The 21,251-nt window shown below is 40.9% G+C and overlaps 1 protein-coding gene across 4 annotated transcripts; it reads right to left on the bottom strand.

Moving 5' to 3' along the window:
• Positions 1 to 31: 31 nt before the first annotated feature.
• Positions 32 to 20,873, bottom strand: rfx3 (regulatory factor X, 3 (influences HLA class II expression)). 4 transcript variants are annotated; one of them, XR_014893033.1, is made up of 18 exons: positions 20,276 to 20,348; positions 15,083 to 15,195; positions 14,875 to 14,963; positions 11,819 to 12,077; positions 9,481 to 9,555; positions 8,983 to 9,164; positions 8,729 to 8,848; positions 8,482 to 8,606; positions 8,274 to 8,389; positions 6,927 to 7,042; positions 6,610 to 6,764; positions 6,398 to 6,495; positions 5,825 to 5,974; positions 5,505 to 5,713; positions 5,246 to 5,399; positions 5,040 to 5,082; positions 4,557 to 4,907; positions 32 to 4,409 (listed from the first exon to the last, which is right to left on the bottom strand). XR_014893033.1 is itself a non-coding variant. In XM_085279621.1 (17 exons), exons 2-17 carry the CDS (start codon positions 15,188 to 15,190, stop codon positions 4,627 to 4,629), a joined length of 2,280 nt encoding a protein of 759 aa, XP_085135747.1. In that variant the 5' UTR covers positions 15,191 to 15,195; positions 20,736 to 20,873; the 3' UTR covers positions 32 to 4,626. The 4 variants fall into 4 exon arrangements, 3 of the variants coding, with proteins under 3 accessions (XP_085135747.1, XP_085135746.1, XP_085135745.1); XM_085279621.1 differs by lacking the exon at positions 20,276 to 20,348 and adding an exon at positions 20,736 to 20,873 and having other exon boundaries at positions 32 to 4,907; XM_085279620.1 differs by having other exon boundaries at positions 32 to 4,907; positions 6,610 to 6,761; positions 20,276 to 20,350.
• Between the last annotated feature and the right edge of the window lie 378 nt (positions 20,874 to 21,251).

Below are 21,251 nucleotides of genomic sequence, written 5' to 3'. Positions count from 1 at the left end.
GTGGATCAAGCTTGTTAAAAAGGACGCCGGCTTTGAACAAGAAAACGTTTATTACTGCAAAGACAAGTCACAAATTTTAAGAAAAACAACACTAAAGCTAGCCTGAGCTGAGATCTGAAATATTCAGAAAAACAAACTACATGTGTCTTTAATAGTTTCTATGATCATCAATACGACACACTAAATGATAATGTCGTAAATATAAAAGCCCCCGAATCATCCTTTTTTTTTTTTTTGCTTTTTTTTTTTTTTAATGCAAAATACACGATACAAATCATCCTACACATGTTGGTTTGCTTTGCCAATTTTGAAAAATATACATTATATGAAGAAAACTTAACAGCACACAAAAGGAAAGTCACATGAAGTTTGTGTGTATATATTATATCAGATACTATACATTATCCAAAAAAAGAAGGGGGAAAAGTAATCACAAAAGCACTTTGAGCCAACATATCAGATAAAATGTTCACCAAAAGAACAAATGAAATAGTTAAGACACAAATAAATATACCTTTTCTGTTTTTGATATATACACACTTTTGTCTAGGGTGAAGCCAAATAGAAACCTTCCCTAAACGCCACTCCCAAATGCTTGTGCTTGCATTAGAGGGTGCTACAGATGGCCACGACTCACTAGACTGTCAAATGGCACTTAGAAAGAAAAAAAAAAAGAAGAAAATTACAAATCTCAAAACGGGTCACAGCATTCAGAAAATATTCAAAACAAATCACGATCATGAGAAAAAAAAAAATTAATGAGAGAGCATTTTACTTACAGTTTTTATCATGGTTCATTAACCAGTTCTGTACAATAAAATGCAGGCAATCTACCATGAGCAACATGAGCGCGCGTGTGTGTGTGTGTGTCAAATCCAGTAAATAATCAGGAGTCCAGTCTGAGGACGTCTTTATGCTTCCTCAGCATTCTTAGTGGCAGCACCTGTGCAAGGAAATGTCTGCTCTGTAGCCTCTATCTGTAGCCCACCAGAGACCCAATAGTCACCAAGGCCCACTGCTCTGGCCAGGGTGAAATTAAAGGCACTGGAGTCCGCTATGGGTCAGTGAAGCTGCCATATTGTTCAGCTGAAGAGGCAATTCTCAGCTTTCACCAGGGTCTTATTTGGAAATTTGCAAACAGTGGTTACAAAAACAATCTTCATCAATCTCAAAGACACTCAGAAATAAAGTATAATAGTGTTGGCTGCATTAACATTGGTCCAGCTTTTGGGAAAGAGGCAGGCTTTGAGATTGAGAAAGCCAAATCAGCATCTGGCACAATCTGGTAAAAGTAAACTGGGTAAAGAGCTAAACTTAGTGAGAGAGATACAAAAATAAGAAGCTTCTAGCAGCACATGGCAGAGTGTGCAAGACCAGAAAGCACTTTTGATCCTAAAGGAAAACCAGTAAATTCATTTTAAGCCATTTTCACTTCGAATGCACAAAATAACTTTTCATCTCTGAGTGATAACATAATCCAGCTGGAGAAAGGTAAAAATGCCATTGCCAAGCAAAGAAGAAAAGTATTCTGCAAAACCTTTATTCCTAACAGTACACCCAGATTTACAACAAATTTGGACATTTTATAGACACAACCCCATGAAAGGAGCCTGTGGGAATGGTGCATTTCATTTTTTCAATTACGTGAACACATATTTATATAAGGATTTCCGCAATATAAAAGAGATTAATAAATTCTCCATTTATTGGACATTTTTCATTACTTTCTCTGTTCTCTTAAGTTGCACTCAGTTTAATATTGAGAGCCAGGGCGTCAGTGTCTCGTCCGACGCTCCGTTTGCTTGGCTCTTTTTGGAGACTTTTCAAGCTGTTCCTATTCAATACAGTTAAAATCTTGGATTTATGTGAGCCTAGTTCTACAATACGATCAGTGACTTTTTTTTTCTTAAGCCAGCAGGACAAGTGCGGCTAGTGTTACACGTTGGCAGGGCAAGCAGGGCTAGTGTTACAGATGTAGCATAGGTTTAATTGGTGAGGAAGCTAGGTTTGGAAATGTCAGAATTTACTTTTCAGATATCCTCATCCCCAAAAGGCTGAACATCAAGTAGAGTCCACTGACCCAATAGCTGAAAAGACATTTGCACTTTCCCACACTTCCCTAATGTTAAGCATGTTTTCTACACAGGCACACAAGCAAGGCTAAAAACAAAAAGTACCAGTGTACTGCTAGCATCTAAAGATAGCCGCTGAAGGGCTGTGATAACAGCATTTTTTTTTCTTTACCCTTAAATCAACATAAATGACAAAAAAAGAAAAAAAAAAAATAGAAAAGAAAAGAAAATCCAGCCTTTCTGTACAGGTCTGCTCTTTTTTCAGCGGAATAATCAAGAGTTATCATTAGTACCCATTATAACATATGCATAAGCAATTTAACAAAAAGAAAAAAAAATCACAATAAATATCAATAAATAAACATTTTTGCAGAGAAATTGTACAGAGCATTTCAACAAGCATGAAAAAATAAGAACAGATTTATTTTAGTAACAAAATGTTCCTATTTAGAGGATTAATCTCAATATTCTCCACAACATAGAAGGCTATAACAGTTCAAGTATAGAAGTAGTCTAAGGAATCAGAAGTTAGTCACCATGCCTTTCCCATTTCACAGTCTATGAACTAATTACAGATGAGCTACCATAAGAAACATTCACATAGAAACAATCAGATCAACCACGTTAAAAAAACAAAACAAAACAAAAAAAACTCCAACAACAAATATATGTAGTGTATCATCATTATATATACTATACATATATATCTCTCTATATCTCTTTGAATATCAGAAAATATCTACTTTTGGTCCACTGTACAAAGATGATCTTTAAACAGGGAACAAAGAATGAAGCATGTCACGGGCTAAAAATTGAAAGGAACGTGTGTCAGAGGTGAGAGAAAAGCAATGCAGACTTTCTCTATCGCGTTGAGATTTGTGCAGTACAGTGGTGTGTGTGCAATAAGGTTAGGTGACTGTGCTGCACGCGTCAAAGGGCTGGCACCACTGGTTTGAGGTAGGGTGACTGATGGATGTGTTCCAACAAATACACACAAGCACACAGACGCACAGGCATAAACACACACATGCGTACATAAAAACGCAGCGCACACATAAGCATCCATGTTCACAAACACGCACGTTCACACACTTCACACAAAAACGAAGGCTAATAATGCAAGAATAGGCCTTGAGAGGGCAGAGTGAGGGCAGGGGAGAGGCTACAGACCACGATTCAGATAAGTAGCGGGCTAAGTAGAGCTGAGCTGGAGGAAACAACGGGCGTGTCTGCGCCTGCATCCCTTGGTCTCAACACTGATGAGCCAGCCCAAATCCAGCCACGAGTCACCAGAAAAGCCAAATCTGTGGCTTGGACAATGCAGAAGGGCTGTAGGCTCTCTACAGCACACAGTCAGGACTACACGGGCAGCTGCATTTAAAGATAAGGCACTATGATAAAGCCGAGGTACATTAAATCCCTGACATTCCTTCTGCTCTGCAACATGGCACTGTTGGACAGGAAACAACTTCTGTGCGGCCCCAGTTGGCTCACTCTTCAGTTTCCTTGCGTTAGTTTTTGGTCCACTGCAAACTTAAGGAATTTCATTAAGACAGAAATTGCAAAAACAGGGGAACGTGTCGGGTGAGTTGTTTTCAAGATTACAGCTTGTCACATAAACAGAATTACAGAGCATCTAAAATTAACGAAGGCAAGCGTTATGCACAGAGTGCATAGAAAAGCTAGCATTAGAGACTTTTTTTTTCCTTTTTAACAGCCTTTCTTCTCAATTTCCTATATACAAGAGTAGCAGCAGTGACATCTCTTTAGGGTTTTTTTCCTTAGTTTTTATGTGGCTAAAAGCTATAAGTGTCTATCGTTGAGTGGCTACTAAATCATTTTCAAAGGGAACGGAAAAAAAACTGCCCCATGATCCTTAATTTAAAATCATATATAAAGTTTTGTTAGCTACATACAGAAACATTTTTGTTCAACCAAAAGTGTATCAGCAGTTGGAATGTGTGACAACATGAAATCATACTAAAATTAGGAGGATTAACTAGAAAATTAAGGAAAAACTAAACAAAAACCCAAAACACAATGATAGCACCATGATTTCTTTTTTATGTAATATTAATTGAAATTATAGCAAAACTATTATGTACAATAGGTAAGGTCTTGAGTCAATCAATGCCTTTGCTCCACTGGGACTAGTGACATGGATTTGAGCTCTGAGACATCAGTAGTTATCAGTAGTAATTTGTCTTCGGGATAAAACCCATCTGCATACACAGACAGAGGCAGAAACGGGAAACATTTAACGGGTCGAATTAGTCCTTTTCCTTCAGGTCCCTTCCATCAGCTGCCGAGCACAGACTTAACGAGCACATCCAGAATCTAAGCAGTAAGACAAGGACAGAACAGCGTGGCCGGTGTATCAGCACTTCATTGCTCCTCCACTGACCCGGCTGGAAGAGGAGAGCACATCCACACCGGTGCAAACAGAGACAATGTGTGAAAAAGGACACAAACACCAAGACTTACAAAGAGAAAGATATGTGAAGAGTAACAGGGCAAAAAGAGGCCAGACAAGGTCAGCTGTGCCCCCAGACCCTCAAACAGAGGCATAGGTGTTGCCCGTGGTGCTGCAGTGGCGGATGGTCGGAGTACCAACAGAGGGGGTAAGGATGTGCTCAGTGTGGTCCTGTGGGGGCTGCGGCAAAGAGTGAAGTACACCAGGCTGGACAACACCCACCACAGGGTGGGACCCATCTTCTAGTGCCCCGACCTGGATCACCTGGATTACCTCGTGCTCCGACTTCTCCCGCTTGGCAAGAGGCTCCCCGGACTCCTCCGTGTCCTCTTCTAAGTCACTGTCCATCCCACTTGTTTCATCTAGACAGGAGAAAACAGCAAACAAGCATTAAAAGGAAGCTTTAGAGACGACTGAAGATGCAGAAATCATCACAATTCAATGACATAAAAAAATCTCACAATATTTGTAGCAAATATTATCATTTTACATACCTTTGTCAATGTTAGTAAGGGATAAGGTGTTGAGACTGTCAAACTGCAAAGACAAACAATTATCATAAAGAATTTTCTGTTTAGTTGTTTTCTATGATTTTACAGGTTGTTATTTAATATAGTGTATGACAACGGCACTAACTATGAAACATCATTTTAAAAAGTCAGAGAGAGTAAAGAGAAAACAAGATATGCAACATCTTTACCTCCCCCATGACACCAATAGGTGTCTCTCCAGTAGCTTGAGCCACACGATGTTCCACCAGGTAAAACATGTATTCGTCATACAGCAGTCGAATCAGGTGGAAGGAACCAAAGCTGGCAGCACTGCGTAGGGTCAGGTCCCTGATCACCATCGAGCTGCAGAAATATAAAACACCAAAGTGTTTTTGTCTTTTCAAAACAATGCTGCACACTCTCATGTGTGTCTCAGAATACACTTATTTCCCACCCTCTACCACAGACCTGTAGAAGGACCATTTTAGCAGGAACTGTCGAGCTGCCCTGGGGAAGCTGGGCCGGTGCTCGTAGGGCTTGAGGACCTGAGTGACCACATTGTCTAGCCACGCTGCCCATTGCTCCAGAGAGCTTTGCTGCTGTAATGTGGCCTTGAAGTCCTGCTCCAAGTGCTGAACCATTCCTTCCTCACACTGGCACACCCACGATGCCTGCTCCTATGCAACAGTCACACAGGGGTTGTATTTGGACATTTTCAGAAAACAATTGACAAAAAAATGAATAAGTGTCTATTCTTTGACACAGTAGTTAAGATCTTTAGTTCTTACCTGTACATTGGCAAAGTCAACACGATTGAGATCGCTGAGCATCTGGTTGATCTGTGATGTGTTTTGCAACACAGCACGTGCCGCCTGAGCCAGGTGGTTCAGAGATGTATATCTGCGCAATGTTTGCGCAAAGGCACTAACAGCGGCAATCTGTTAAAAGAAACAAGAGCCCAGATGTTATCTTTTTTAAGTACACATGCATACGTATCGTAAACACATTAGTCTGCTCTAGGTATTCATGTTATCTATTATTAAACCGTAGTGTTATTACAGCCAGGCCTTGAAGTTACGCTCAGTGCCAGCCACCATAATTCAATTAAGTTTTATTTATGTACCTGATAAGCTTTAATGCATCCTACTGCAAATCTTACTTTGTTAGAACTACTTCACCTTAGTTAGCCTGCACACAATTGCTATACATCTGCAAGCCACTTTACAAACCATCTCCTTGCTGTTGATCTCAGTCTTTAGGTTTCGATGTATGCATACTTAAGGGTGAGGAACACACTCATGCTTTCTAAGTATGTGATCTGAAAGCCATACAGCCAAATACAAACATCTGCAATAACATACCTTGGTCTGGATCATTCTCTGTGGAATGGCATTCATGGCATTAGTGAGCCAACTTTCCAGGCTTTTGGCAAAATTGCGAATGGCTTGAGTCAAGGCACCTGACAAATGATACAGAAAGGCAAATCTGACAACACTGCATTAATGATTGAGCTGTCATCAACATTAACACAAACAAACAAATAAAGCATGAGTCATGTGTGACTGTGGCTCACTGGGAATGGGTCTCAGGACATCAGGAATAAGGATCTCCACAAGGGCCTGGTACATTAAATGGTCGCAGGTGCTCATCCACTTGAGTACAGTTTCGTTTCTGCACAGCACCAATAGCTGTGATTTGGGGAGCCGCGCTTCAATCTCACTTATGCTGCTACAAAATGAAAAACAAAACACAACAAAACAAAAAAAAAAAAACCCCAGATTAACCTTTTTTTTTGTTTGTTTTTTTTTTTTCAAATTTCTGACATTAAATATTTTAATATTTATCCTTCAGACACAACATACTGCATGTATATCATTTACTTGACCTCACCTGTTTTCTGTGACAGTAGCACCCTCTACAGTGTCCGGGGGAGAATAACGCCAGAATGTCTGCCACAGCTTCTCAATCAGACTGAACTGGAGGTTGACAACCACATCCAGGATAGCCTGAAATGAAAAGAGAACATTCATGACTGATACTGCTTTCTTTGTTCTTTTGAAAATAATGACTTCTAAAAACTATTGCTAGTCAATTCTGTTATATTGACAGTTTTTTTTCCATTGCACTTAGTGCTAAAATGAAATTCCATTCCTTTTGTATTAACAAGCGGAAACCTTTAACACGGACATTAAAATACCAAACTATCTGCAAGGTTACACACTACTATGGGTTTGTAAGGACATTTTTTTTTTTTGTTTAACTTTTTTAATTTGGATAAAATGAAAAGTTAGAGCTGTGGTCAACACTTGTGGATGATTTGATCCCTAATTTCTGGGTCATTATCAGAGTTGAGGAGAATGTTCTGTTTCAAAATGTCAGCTGCTGGCATTTACAGATCTGTCACACCTGATCTTTTCGAAAGTTCCCCCACTCTCAATCCAAAAAAACCCAACAAAACTTTAAATTCACAGACTTCTTTAAATTAAGCAAAACTGTACTTTACTGTATTTTTAGTATTAGCAGCTTTTTGTGGGGCGGCCGTGGCTCAGATGGGAGAGCAGGTATACACATTTGAAGGTTGGTGGATCGATCCCTGGCTACTCTAATCTGTGTGTCGAAGTATCCTTGGGCATGATACATCCATCAGAGCGTAAGTGCGAATGTCAGATTTAAAAAAAAAAACATTTCAAAAAGTGCTTACACACAGATCGAAAGAAAGAAAGAAGAAGAAGAAAAAAAAAAGCACTGTATGATTGTGTCTGAGATTGGGTGAATGAGACTTGTAGTGAGAAAGTGCTTTAGCTGCTCAAAGTGAGTAGAAAAGCACCATGTAAGTAAGAGCCCATTTACTGTAGTTCTTGATTAAGAAAAAAAGATGGTGTTATGATTGATAAAGAGAACAAAACTGACCTTACTTTGACAGAGAAAAACAGTCTTATTAGAAAATAAGTGGAAAACATAATATGGGCCCTGCAGAAATTAAGTTAAGCCCAGGTTAATAGTCTCACTCACACACACACACACACACACACACACACACACACACACACACACACACACACACACACACACACGATGACGCATCAATGAAGGCGATAACATTGAAAGGGATTACTCAGCCATCTTTTAGCATGAAAGAGGATCCTGACCCGTTTCCTTTGTGACATCAACTTAAGTGCCCAGTGTGCCGTGTGTGTGTGAGACACTGCATTGAATATAAAAAGCACTTTGTCTAACCTCACAGTGCTCTCTGTAAAGGGACTGGAGAGCTTTCACATCATCTAGGCTGATGTTCTCTGTATTGCTCTGTCCAAGGTCCAGCTCTACAAAGTCGGGGAGTGCCCGCGACGCATCTGTTGGAAGTGAACACAACAGAATCATCTAAAAGACATAATAGCCAGTATATGTCAGTTCAGACTTTTGGATAAAAAGAAAAGCCGCTGACCTAGGAACTGCTGGTGGTGCTGGCTCTGTGCTATAACTGTCTGCTCTGCAGCACCAGGATGGTGCTGCCCTCCACCTGAGTAATTCTCCCCAGAGCCACCATCAAACTTCTGCACTGGCTTGAACCTTAAAAAAACAAAACAAAAACAAAACAATAACAAAAACCCCCCAATACCAAAATCACATTGCTTCCTACCTACTAAAACTACAACTTGCTAATATTTCAGTCCAGGCTGTGTGTGCTCTACCTCTGTTTCTGCTGAACAGGCTGCTGTCTGAGTGCCATGTACTGCATGTCTTCTTGGAGTCTGTTGAGTGGGGAATCTGGTTTCACACGTATACCATAGTAATGATATTTGGAGTTCCCTCTGCAACACAAACCCCAAAGTTAAAACACACTGATAGACTCACAGTGAGGAGGCGGGCATATTTCTAATAGATTAAAATGTCAAATCCCTAATGTAACAGCTTTTCTTTACTTAAGAAGATAAAAGGCGCTAACCTTGTCCCGAGGCGTCTTGTACGGAGACCCATGAAGATGGAGCGGATGAGTTTGCCAAAAGAAGCTGCATTTACAGGGTCCAATTTCTGCTCCTGGCAATGGCGCAGATAATGATTGTAGAGAGTAGATCGTGGCAGACTTACTCCCTCTGCTGTCTCGTAGTTGTCCAACAGCCACTGGAGCTACAACAGCAAGAAAGAATTGTTTTTCATGACATTTTTTTTTTTTTATCTTCCTTTTTAACTTAACAGACTTCCATGTTGGTCCTTACAAAAACCTTAGGCCAACAGTTAGTAAATATAATACTGCTCCATCACTGCTCTGCAAAAGCTTCTATAGCAGCCAGAAAATTTAAAGCGGTAATAATTAAAACCAGCAACGAAAATAGCAGGCACCACACTGAACTTAAATGTACAGAGACTGGAGGGAGGCAGCAAGAGAGCGAGTTTAGCAAAAGTTAAGGTTAGACGTGGGCGAGCGTTCATAAAAGCAACTTACATGGCTGTTGAGCAGCGAGCTTCTCTGACTGGATAAACCCTCAGATTTTTGGAGAGTCTCAATCGCCATTTCAATCTGATAAACCACGAAGCACAGGACAACAAAATGTAAGAGGGGAAAATGAAAACAAAAGCAAGAAAAATAAAGAGTTGATGTACACACATGAATAGGCCACAAGCGAAAAAAAAAAAATGCAATCTAGAAAAGACTCCAAAGCAAGCACCGCTAAACCCAAGCAGAGCAGGACAACCTGTCATTCAGGAAAACCTTTCGAGATGACAATGACTCTGTAATACCAGACTGGCTCTTATTTTACAGAGAGGGGAGGCATGAACACGAGGCATAAAGTTAACCATTCTCAGTTCAAAACTATTTAGTGCTCTTCTGGTAAATATGTGCTGTGTCTCAGCGTGATTCCAATAGTATAAATTAAAGTAAAAACCAAACACTTAGCTCAAGTGAGGGTGATTGCATAGTATGTACGCCTGGCTCTTAGTTCTCAGCAGGTCATTGTAGTGCAAGAACATTTACTTCCAAAGTGAGATATGCAGTAGTTGGAAATATGACTCTTAAAAGACTGTTTGAAAGCTAATAATTTAGATGAAGTGTACATAACAGTCCAGGAAAAAAAGTAAATAGACCCAGTGATTCAACACCTTGTAGAAACATTTTTAGCAGCAACAGCTTTTCAGTATGACTATCAGTGTCTCTCAATGTTATGGAAAAATTTTGGCACACTCTTCTGTACAGAGTTGGTTTAGTTCTTTCTGGTTTGCAGATATTTAGTTATGCACAGCTCTCTTGCATAAAAGTCCAGATCTCATTTAGACTGAGGGCTGGACTTTGACTAGGCCACTGTAACACCTCCATTCTTTTCTTTTTCAGCCATTCTGTTATAGATCTGGTGCTGGGCTTGGGCTCATCATTGTGTTGCATGACTCAGTTTGGGCAAGCTTTAGCTGTTGGACAGATGGCCTGACACTTGATTCTAGAGTATTTTGGTCTACAGAGGAGTTCATGGTGAAGTCGATCACTACAAACTGCAAAACAAGCCCGAATTCTCAGCCCTCCACCACCGTGCCTAACAGCTGGTATGAGGTGATTGTGCTGATATGCTGTGTTTGGCTTTTGCCAGATGTGGGGCTGTGCTATATGGTCAAACATCTCCACTCTGGTATCGTCCATCCAAAAGATAGTGATGAAGAAGTCTTCTGGTTTGTTCGGATACAACTTTGCAAACTGAAAACTAGCCACCATGTTCTTCTTTTTAAAGAGAAGAGGCTTTCTCCTGGCGACCCTTCCCAACAAACCATACTTCTTCAATCTTTTTCTAATTGTGTGGTAATGAATTTTCTTCTTCTTTTTTGCAATTTCTCCAATTATTGCACAGTCTTGGGGTAAATTGCTGGAAAGATTGTGACATTGTGTTAACCCACACCTGAATGCTCCAAACCAGCAAACTTCTGCTTTTATAGAGGTGCTCACACTTGCTGATGATCAATTAATAACGTATAATTAGCGGCACCTGGCTGCTACTTAGCCTCTTAATTCCTATGCAAAGCAATAAGGGTGCACGCAGGTCTTCATAGACTTGCATAGTCCTGTGAAACCTGACTGCACATGTTGTTTTATGAGTAGATATTTTCTAAAATGCAAAATATTTTCTTACAGTGAATTCAGATCATCATAGCAAAATAAAAAGGCTACGATTTTCCATAAGCATGCCCTAATTTCCCCTCCTTACTGCACCTGTCTCTTAGCTCTTATCACTTCCCTGTCTTCTTCCTCAAAGATTGGGAATAGTAGACATATAAAATAAGGGATAAAAACAAACACCTATATTGCTCAAATAACATTAAAGATGATAGTGAACACTGCCGGTAGAAGTTACATCACTCCAGAAACTCCCAGCCTACACAGTGCATTTCATACATTAGCACCACATAATGACCAGAGATAAAGCACACGCCACACAATGAAGGAAAAGTAGCACGCTAAAATTGTCTATGTATGATATGGTACAATATGTGCACACATGAAAATTTTGCACACATGACATAACTTCAAAGTTTAAATTTGGAACTCTAATTAAGAAATGGCCGATCCACATTTCGGATCAAACTCGTGCATAGATAGATGAAGCATGACAGAAACAGCATTTATGCTAATAGGGAGATTCCAAGCAAACTATTACTGGCCTGGATCTTACCAGGCAAAATTTATAAGTTACCAAATCACAACAAACTACATAACACTACTCAGATCAAGAAACAAACACACAAATGCAAAGAGGGAAAGGTAGACCGAGGACCCACACAGTCGATGCTATGCAACTTACAGTAGCTGGTGAAGCTCGTGCGGTCTGGGTTGCAGGGTGGGGTCCAGCACTGTCCATGAGGTAAGCCCCAGAACTGCTGCTGATTACCTGACCCCCCGCCAGACCCATGCTCATTCCTCCAGTGCCCCCTCCTCCATTGTTGGTCATGCCATGTGACGTCACCACAGTGGACACCTGTGCTGAGCTGCCCTGTGTGTCAAAGTAGTTCCCTCCACTGTTCTGGCTGTATAGCGCTGGCTCTGAGTAGGAGTAGGTTCTTCTGTTTAGAAGAGATGACAACAATCAGCCAGTGTGCCCAAAGTAAGTATATAAAAACTACAAACGTTTATACATGGTAAATTTATTTAACAGACAATTTAAAAATAGGTGTTATTGTGGATTTTGTGCTTTTAAGATAATTAAGTGCGACAGTGGTGCACTGGTTAGCACTACACACTACCTAATTTGAAATGTGACTCTATTGAAACATCAACCACCAGCATGATACAGTGGGGCAAAAAAGTATTTAGTCAGCCACCGATTGTGCAAGTTCCCCCACTTAAAATGATGACAGAGGTCAGTAATTTGCACCAGAGGTACACTTCAACTGTGAGAGACAGAATGTGAAAAAAAAATCCATGAATTCACATGGTAGGATTTGTAAAGAATTTATTCGTAAATCAGGGTGGAAAATAAGTATTTGGTCACCTCAGACAAGGAAAATCTCTGGCTCTCACAGACCTGTAATGTCTTCTGTAAGAAGCTTTTCTGTCCCCCACTCGTTACCTGTATGAATGGCACCTGTTTGAACTCATCATCTGTATAAAAGACACCTGTCCACAGCCTCAAACAGTCAGACTCCAAACTCCGCCATGGCCAAGACCAAAGAGCTTTCGAAGGACACCAGGAAAAGTATTGTAGACCTGCACCAGACTGGGAAGAGTGAATCTACAATAGGCAAGCAGCTTGGTGTGAAAAAATCAACTGTGGGAGCAATCATCAGAAAATGGAAGACATACAAGACCACTGATAATCTCCCTCGATCTGGGGCTCCACGCAAGATCTCATCCCGTGGGGTCAAAATGATCATGAGAACGGTGAGCAAAGATCCCAGAACCACACGGGGGGACCTGGTGAATGACCTGCAGAGAGCTGGGACCAAAGTAACAAAGGTCACCATCAGTAACACACTACAACGGCAGGGAATCAAATCCCGCAGTGCCAGACGTGTTCCGCTGCTGAAGCCAGTGCATGTCCAGGCCCGTCTGAAGTTTGCCAGAGAGCACATGGATGATACAGCAGAGGATTGGGAGAATGTCATGTGGTCAGATGAAACCAAAGTAGAACTTTTTGGTATAAACTCAACTCGTCGTGTTTGGAGGAAGAAGAATACTGAGTTGCATCCCAAGAACACCATACCTACTGTGAAGCATGGGGGTGGAAACATCATGCTATGGGGCTGTTTTTCTGCCAAGGGGACAGGACGCCTGATCCGTGTTAAGGACAGAATGAATGGGGCCATGTATCGTGAGATTTTGAGCCAAAACCTCCTTCCATCAGTGAGAACTTTGAAGATGAAACGAGGCTGGGTCTTCCAACATGACAATGATCCAAAACACACCGCCCGGGCAACAAAGGAGTGGCTCCGTAAGAAGCATTTGAAAGTCCTGGAGTGGCCTAGCCAGTCTCCAGACCTCAACCCCATAGAAAATCTGTGGCGGGAGTTGAAAGTCCGTGTTGCTCGGCGACAGCCCCAAAACATCACTGCTCTCGAGAAGATCTGCATGGAGGAATGGGCCAAAATACCAGCTACTGTGTGTGCAAACCTGGTAAAGACCTATAGTAAACGTTTGACCTCTGTTATTGCCAACAAAGGTTATGTTACAAAGTATTGAGTTGTATTTTTGTTATTGACCAAATACTTATTTTCCACCCTGATTTACGAATAAATTCTTTACAAATCCTACCATGTGGATTCATGGATTTGTTTTTCACATTCTGTCTCTCACAGTTGAAGTGTAGCTCTGGTGCAAATTACTGACCTCTGTCATCATTTTAGGTGGGGGAACTTGCACAATCGGTGGCTGACTAAATACTTTTTTGCCCCACTGTATACAGTGACATAGCATAAGTCAAGTAAGCACAAAAGTAGACTAAGCAAGATTTTCCCTGGACATTAGAAGTAAAATAGGAAAAAAAGGCTCAACACTGATTGTCACATTATATACTGAAAAATATTTTCTATTTGGGATGTTCTATCTTGGGTTGAGCTTTTTAACCAGCCGCTTAAAGTCATGCTTTTCTACCATGAAACCGAATCAATAATGTCCATCCACACTTTGTTCTTCCTGTTCCATGTAGTGCAACTAAAGAGTGCAGATACTGATGCTTTCTTGAGTCATTTGTTTACTTTTGGGTTGCACATGACCAGCTGCTAACATCCTCTGGAACAGCCTGGTTGTGCTCAACAGTATGTTTTTCCGTCAAACGGTGAATCATGTTTGTTGTTTAAACTTTGAGTGGAAAAGGTTTTTTTTGCATATTTTGCAAAGTATTGTGTTAGAGATAAATCGACATCGGACGCTGAGATGGGCCTCACGCAATGACATGACTGTGCTTGTGTCACTGCTGTACATGCTAGGGAACATTAAAGCATGTAGTTGCTACAGCGACGATGTCATGATAAGACACTTTTATATCCTGTATTATCGCAGCTGATATAACACGGCATAGCCGTACTTCTGCATTTTGTTTGCGTCACATATCGGCTTGGGCTTGTTATTGAGTGTGGATCTAACTCTATTCCCTAGACTCAAGAGACTCTTGGAAAGCCTCACAATTTAAAAGAAAAGACTACTTCAGGTCATTTTCAGGTGACTAAGCACCATCAAACACAGGTCTCCACACCACAAAGAAAAGAAATCTAACACAAAAACAACCATGCACTCCCACCAACATCATGTGCTTGTGACATGAATGATGGTGTGAAGAGACCAGGGAGGAGAAAGAACAGGCTTCAGAGATTTTACGTTAATATCTGTGGAGTGGTGTATGAGAAGTCTGGCTAAGTGACTCACATGGTGCCATTGGTGAAGACGCCACTGTTTTCCTCGACATACTGCACCTGTGCTGGGTAAACATGCTGAACCTGTTGAACAGTCTGGGCCTGGAAAGATAAATCGCAAAGGTTATTAATTAATCAACTTGTTTACTACACTTCTATATTGAACTAAGTAATACAAACATCCATTTCATGTGCACTGGCACCAGGCAGGCTGGACATACCTGCTGCTGGACGGGGACCTGCTGGGTGGAGCCAGTAGGCTGGACAGGCACAGTGGTCTGAAGAGGGACAGTGGAGGTGGAGTCAGCGCCTGCTTCAGGGGTCTGCATGGCGCCTAAATAAGAAAGGGAAAACACTAAATCATTGTAGACCAGATGGTCTAACCTGTAAAGCAGCTTTTTACAGAAGTTTAAAATTAACACAGGACAACGTTTTGTTAATTACAATGTATTTAATCTAATATAGTGCTGAATATAAGAAAAGCTATGCTCAAAAATGTGTGCAAATTTTGAATTTGGCACCAGCAACACATTTAGAAAAAGTTGCGACCAGAGCAACAAGAGACTTGGTAAGTTATGTAAAGATAAAACCTGGTGAATTGTGTCACTTCACCAGCAGCATAGAGGAATCCTTGAGCGTGAAAGACTTTTATGGACAAATAGGTACAGGTTAAAGCTCATCAATGTAAAAGTACAAGGAAACTGGGGGGAGTTTCATCATCTGTGATATAAGGCTGAACAGACAAGACCTTCAAGGCCTTGTGAAGTACTGCATTGAGGACAGGGACAGCTCAGTTGAGAAAATGAAATCATGGACTCATGAAAACTTAATGTCCTTGAACACAGTTTGTTGATGTATTTAAAAAAGAAAAAAACACAAATAAAAAAAGAACAAAACAAACAAGAGACCCTGTATAATCATAGTGTTTTCTGTATGGGAGGACGGATTGAGGTAAAGTGGAAAGAGGTTTGACCAGGGAAAATGATTTTTGGAAACCGCAAACACCTCTGGAGTGAAAAAAAGAAACAGACCATTCAGCTTTTTAAATGCAAACACTTCAAAAGCCAAGCATGCCAATATGGCAGTGTAATGCACATCTATGGAATACACATTAATGCTGAGTGATATATATAACTTTGAGGGGAAAATATGTTGCGATTTGGGGAATCTTTTTACAGAAAAGGGTTTATTTCCTGCCTAACCACATTGTGCATCATAATAGCATGGTTATGAGTTCAAATCTGCTAAACTGGCCTGTCTGTAGTCTGGACCTGGTGACTCGATCATCTGGACCATTACGAAAGCAAAATATGACAAATAAGGCCCCAAACTGTTTGAGTAGCTAAAAAAAGGCCTACATCAAGAATGGAATACCTGTTTTGCTTGCTCCTCAAATTTAACGACTGACTTTTCAGTCAACATGTATAGATTGTTGTTAAAAGAAAAGGTACTGTACCTTAGTGTTCATCATGCTTCTGCCCACCCCGAAAAAACAAAAAATGTAATACTCTATTCACAGCTAAATAGGGGGTTTATATTACTTGTAATTATCAGTGTAGCACACAGCTAATACTAGTGTGCAATCAAAGATCAATGAACACCAGTTCTAATAGGCAAATACTTTTGATGCACCACCCAATCCACATGATTTGGTTAGGCCACGACATAAAATGTAGGAAACCTTAGGTACCATCACAGAGCCTTGTATGTTCTACTGAAATCAATGCTAATAAAACAGCTCTAGACCAATCCTACGGAAACACCTGTTTCTGCCCTCTGGTACTCAGTGTGCCGAGAGCCTCATGCTTCAGTGACGCATGATCCTGTCTCCATGTTCACAGCCATAAACCAAGTTAATATTTAACAAACTCCAAACAGATGCTGCTTCTCATTTCTCTAACCGGCACTACTTTTACAGGTTTATGTTACTTAAGACTTGCATGAAATAGTATTAACAAAAACCCCCAAAACAAAACAAAAAAACTGCCAAGAACAAAATACCTCATTACAGATCTTTACCAGATGGGTTTAGTACTAACCAGAGACCTATATTCTACATCTATATTCTACATCTTAAATTTAAGACTGCATTTATATACCTACTAAGACAGACTTTGTGAAATTAAGGACAATAGGGAGAACAAACCCGATGGTGAACCTGTGTTTGTGAGTTAATAATAGTATGGCTACGCTCGGCTCCATTCCTTTCCTTTCTAGGGAAAGGCCACCTCCTTCCCACCACAGTTTCCATGAACAAGCCTCTCTTGGTTAATTAAGCTGGGTCTCCCAACAGCTTCAAATCTCTGCAGGGACAGCTCGATCTGTCCCTTCACCTGACACTGGCTCCTCTCTTTAGACAAAAATTATCACTTGATTCTTGTTGAGGTGACCAACCTCAAATGAAAACAACCGGGTAGAGTCAACAGTAGTAGGTGCAATGAAAATGAAAGAAATAGCAGGGCAAAAGGAAAATCTCCTTAAGACACTGAAAGTTAGGACAATACGCTGACATTCTAACAACAGGATTAAACCTTTACATGCATGCTACAACAAACCAGTAACTTGGTTTAAAAGCCGGTGAATCCAAGCTACCAACCCTATTAAAGGGCCACACCTCACAAACTTCAGCTTTGAGTTCATAGGAAAAACCATGATGGTGTCTATCACAGGTGTTTAGCCACCATTTCCTCACACGGCTTCATTGTGTCTTGATTTTATTCCTGCAAGACTCTGTATCTCTAGGACTGGCATTCTTCCCTCATTTGCTGTTTTGGTCATGGTGGCACAGACTGTCTAACACTGTCCATCAGAAATCTACAATAGATGTTCAAATGATCTGGTTATGGCAAGCCGCAGTTAATAATTCACATTGTTTTCATACCCGCTGATCTATTTGGTAAACTTGTTTGCCCTTGTGCAAAGGGGAGTCTGATATTAGAAAACACCACTCCCTTCAAAATAGAAATGTTTCATCATAAGATAAAGGTGACCACTTGGAATAACTTTGTATTGATTTGTAGTGACCTTTCCATCTAAGGGGGCAAGCGGACCCAAACCGCATCAGCAGAATGTCCCCCACAGCATAACAAGGGTCAAGGGTTTAGGTTTTTCCTTTAATCTGTCAACCATCTGCATATGAATGCTGAGAAAGGAACTACTTTGAGAGAGGACGTAGGGTTATATTCCACAATGCAGGTGGAAATCTCAAGTACAACTGATCCCACCTAATCGTAGGAAAATAGACCCTGCACCGCAGCACACTCTTGCTGCCTCACCTCAGCCCCCTCCATAAAGAGACAGACACAGACACACACACACACACACACACACACACACACACACACACACCTCCTGCCACACCATTCAGTCACTCCCTTGTGGCCCACTTAAATGCTGTGCTCCACTGAGCAAGTGCAAGCCCTACAAAGACTCAGAGGAACAAAAGCCACCAAGGAGTGCAACATTTTGCTCAGAGTTTTTTTCCCCTCCTCAGTTTCTCCCGCTAATGCCACAGGCAACAAATAGTAAAGCAGGAAAGGTTCACAGTCACAGCTACCAGAAAATACAAAGAACTATAATTTGCCTCTCTAATGATTATGTATGACAAAGTTGGAGTTCTTATGCATTAAGCCAAGACATAAGAACAGGTGAACAAGCTTGAAAAGTACACCACACTCAAAGTCTCGCTTTCTATCGCTCTTTCTCTTTCTCACACAAACACAGCACCACGATCACCGCTCATACAGCACCTGTGAGATGTAATTGGGAGCTGAAAAGGGAGGGGGTAGGGGGTATGCAAAGTACCACGTTTGTTTAGGAGCTGTGTTCTAAGATTGTAAAGCAGGAGTTGTTTGTAAGGACTGCCGATTCTGATTTTGATGTGAAAAACCTGCATAAATAAAAGGCAAGCATTAAACATTAAAACACTGATATGCCCAAAAACGCATAGCTGGAAAATTAAGTGCTGATAACTATGGTCATCTAAAATCTAAATGCATCCTTTATAATCTTTACGTGTCCCCCTTTTTACATTACTATTGAAAAGCTGTGGCAAATAAGAAAACAAACGTGCTGCCGAGCGATGAAAATGGCTGACTGAATAATTGAATTAATCAGCCCCTCTTTAAGTGATTGGAAATGCAACAGGATCCAGGCAGCAGGTGGCATGGTACTATTTCTGCCCTAGTGGACTACAGGTAAGTGGTAACATGATCTTATAACTAGCAGTCTCCAACATCCTGTTTATGTGTGTGTGCATTTGGTGGGAGGGATGACCTATTTTGGGTTGTATATGCAAACAGATTAATACATTAACATTATTTTGAGCTTTAGCTTTTATTTTACAGGTGGTATGAATTACTCTGGTGCAGTGAGGTCCAGCTGCAGGTGAGAGACAGGCGTTTCTCGTACAAAATACATAAGCAATCGCAGTGAAAAAGCCAAAGATGACCAACAGTTGTTGTGTATTGTTTCTGGATGCCTTCTCTATGACGGATGCATACAAATAAATGAAGATGGTAAAGAGTCCCCACAATGCTGCAGATGTGCCCATCTTTCCCTTCTCAGCACGCGCGCACACACACACACACACACACACACACACCTGTTCTCTTGCCTAAGGGAAATCAGAGGTTGCAGGTGAACAGGTGGACTCGAGAGTAATTGTGATGCAACGTTAAGAAACCTACTTTTTTATAAGAAAAATCTGCAATCAGATTAAGGAATGTTCAAAACGTGAATGAAATACAAAAACAGAATAGTTTTACTCAACTCAAAAGCAGCCTGGAATGCCCACAAACAAACAAACCCCCAAACAACCTCCTTTCTGTTGAGTGCCATAATAAAAACAACACACTTAACCCTCCTTCAATTCTTTGATACTCAGGGTACAAAAAGATGAATTATAGAAATACAAAAATGAATTTCTGTCTTTAACACGGAATCAATAATTCTGCATTATTCTTATTGTGAGGATGGGGTGTATTAACTGTTACCGGTCCATTTGCTGAATCAATAATACAGATTAACAAAACGAGTCAAGAAAACATCACGCTGTTTAAAGGATAATCCGTTAAGTGTTGTTTTCCTCAAAGCTGCCCACTGCAAAACTTAGCCTTGCGTTATCAGTCAGCTTATCATTGCCATCTGATGCCACAAAGAGGGCAGATGGAGAGCTAGCGAAGCTATCTTGCTCCCTAAGACAAAAGGGAAAGTAATGGCTTAGCTATTGTCAATAGCAGTAAGTGTGTGTGTGGAAGGCTAGCTCACAGCACTTTCCATTGCTAATCGACGCACTGATCTTGTATGAGCAAACAGCTGAACCACCCGAAACACAAACTTGCAATATCCCCATAACGTTACCCTCTCCCCCCCCCCCCCAAAAAAAAAGAAAAAAAAAAGAGAGAGATACCAACAGGCATTGTCAGAAGGCATCGGTGGCGTTAGCAACAGACACCTGCTCCTGCTCCAGCTGACCAGTTAGCATCACTGACTAGCCAAGACCTACGCTACCATTCAGCATGACAAGTTTAAACAAATAAGTTACGCAGAAAACACAATTTCCAGTCCAGCTGGACGCGTTTCGGCCAGTTTTAGCCTCACACAACGCAGTAAGAGGCCGTAGCTAGCTAACGGTAGCGAACAGGACCTCTCACAGCAGTGGGCATTACAGGCAACGTTAGCAAGCAGGCTAACACGTTACAAAGAAACACCCTCGCTAGCAAACTACCCCAGCGATTCATCGAGCCTTCATTCATCAGCAGACAAACATAAACCCGAGCGATAATATTTTCTTCAAAAGAACCAAACAAACTACAACGTGACGCCAGAAGAGAACTGTGCGTTGGCTAAAAATAGTAAAGAGTTTAAGCAAACCTGAGCTGTGGACTAGTTGATGAAGATGAGGATGGTGGAGGAGGTGGTAATGATGGAGAGAGAGGTTGTTGTTGGTGGGTTACAGTCGCCAGGACTACGGTGACTATGGCGCTGCCTCACTGGGCAACAGTTGCTATAAAACTGCAGCGCGCAACATTACAGGCAGGTGGGAGGAGATTATAGCGCACCTAAAACTTAATTAAACACAAAACCATCTAATCATTTATTTCTTCATATTATATATAAGGATGTTAAATAAAAAAAAGAAACCAAGAGATTACTAACAATTAGTTTCAGGTGCAAAGACGATGTTGTATTCTTTTAATATAAGTCTTTAACTAAGATTTTTGTTTCTCTCAGGCAAATTTTATGAGGATATCCAACCACGATTTAGGACCTCCATAATAACGCTAATAGTGTGACTTCATTACTTCGTTTCTGTACTATCATAATTATGATCTGGCCATATGCTGATGGTGATTCCAGCGTGTAATTCTGTTGTAAGCAATTTTGCAA

Source organism: Mchenga conophoros, linkage group LG7 (assembly GCF_057382185.1).
Source record: "Mchenga conophoros isolate Kocher_MC1m ecotype Shallow Benthic linkage group LG7, M_conophoros_male_GT1.1, whole genome shotgun sequence".
NCBI classification, from domain to species: domain Eukaryota; kingdom Metazoa; phylum Chordata; class Actinopteri; order Cichliformes; family Cichlidae; genus Mchenga; species Mchenga conophoros.
This window is presented reverse-complemented; position numbering and strand designations above follow the sequence as displayed.

Bases quoted from the DNA above. Each gene is read 5' to 3' on its own strand.
- rfx3 (XM_085279619.1), bottom strand. The intron at 9,556-11,818 runs GTAAGTTGCATA...GTGGTTTATCAG, and splicing joins CACGAGCTTCACCAGCTACT to ATTGAAATGGCGATTGAGAC. The intron at 4,908-5,039 runs GTATGTAAAATG...TCTCCTGTCTAG, and splicing joins CCTTACTAACATTGACAAAG to ATGAAACAAGTGGGATGGAC.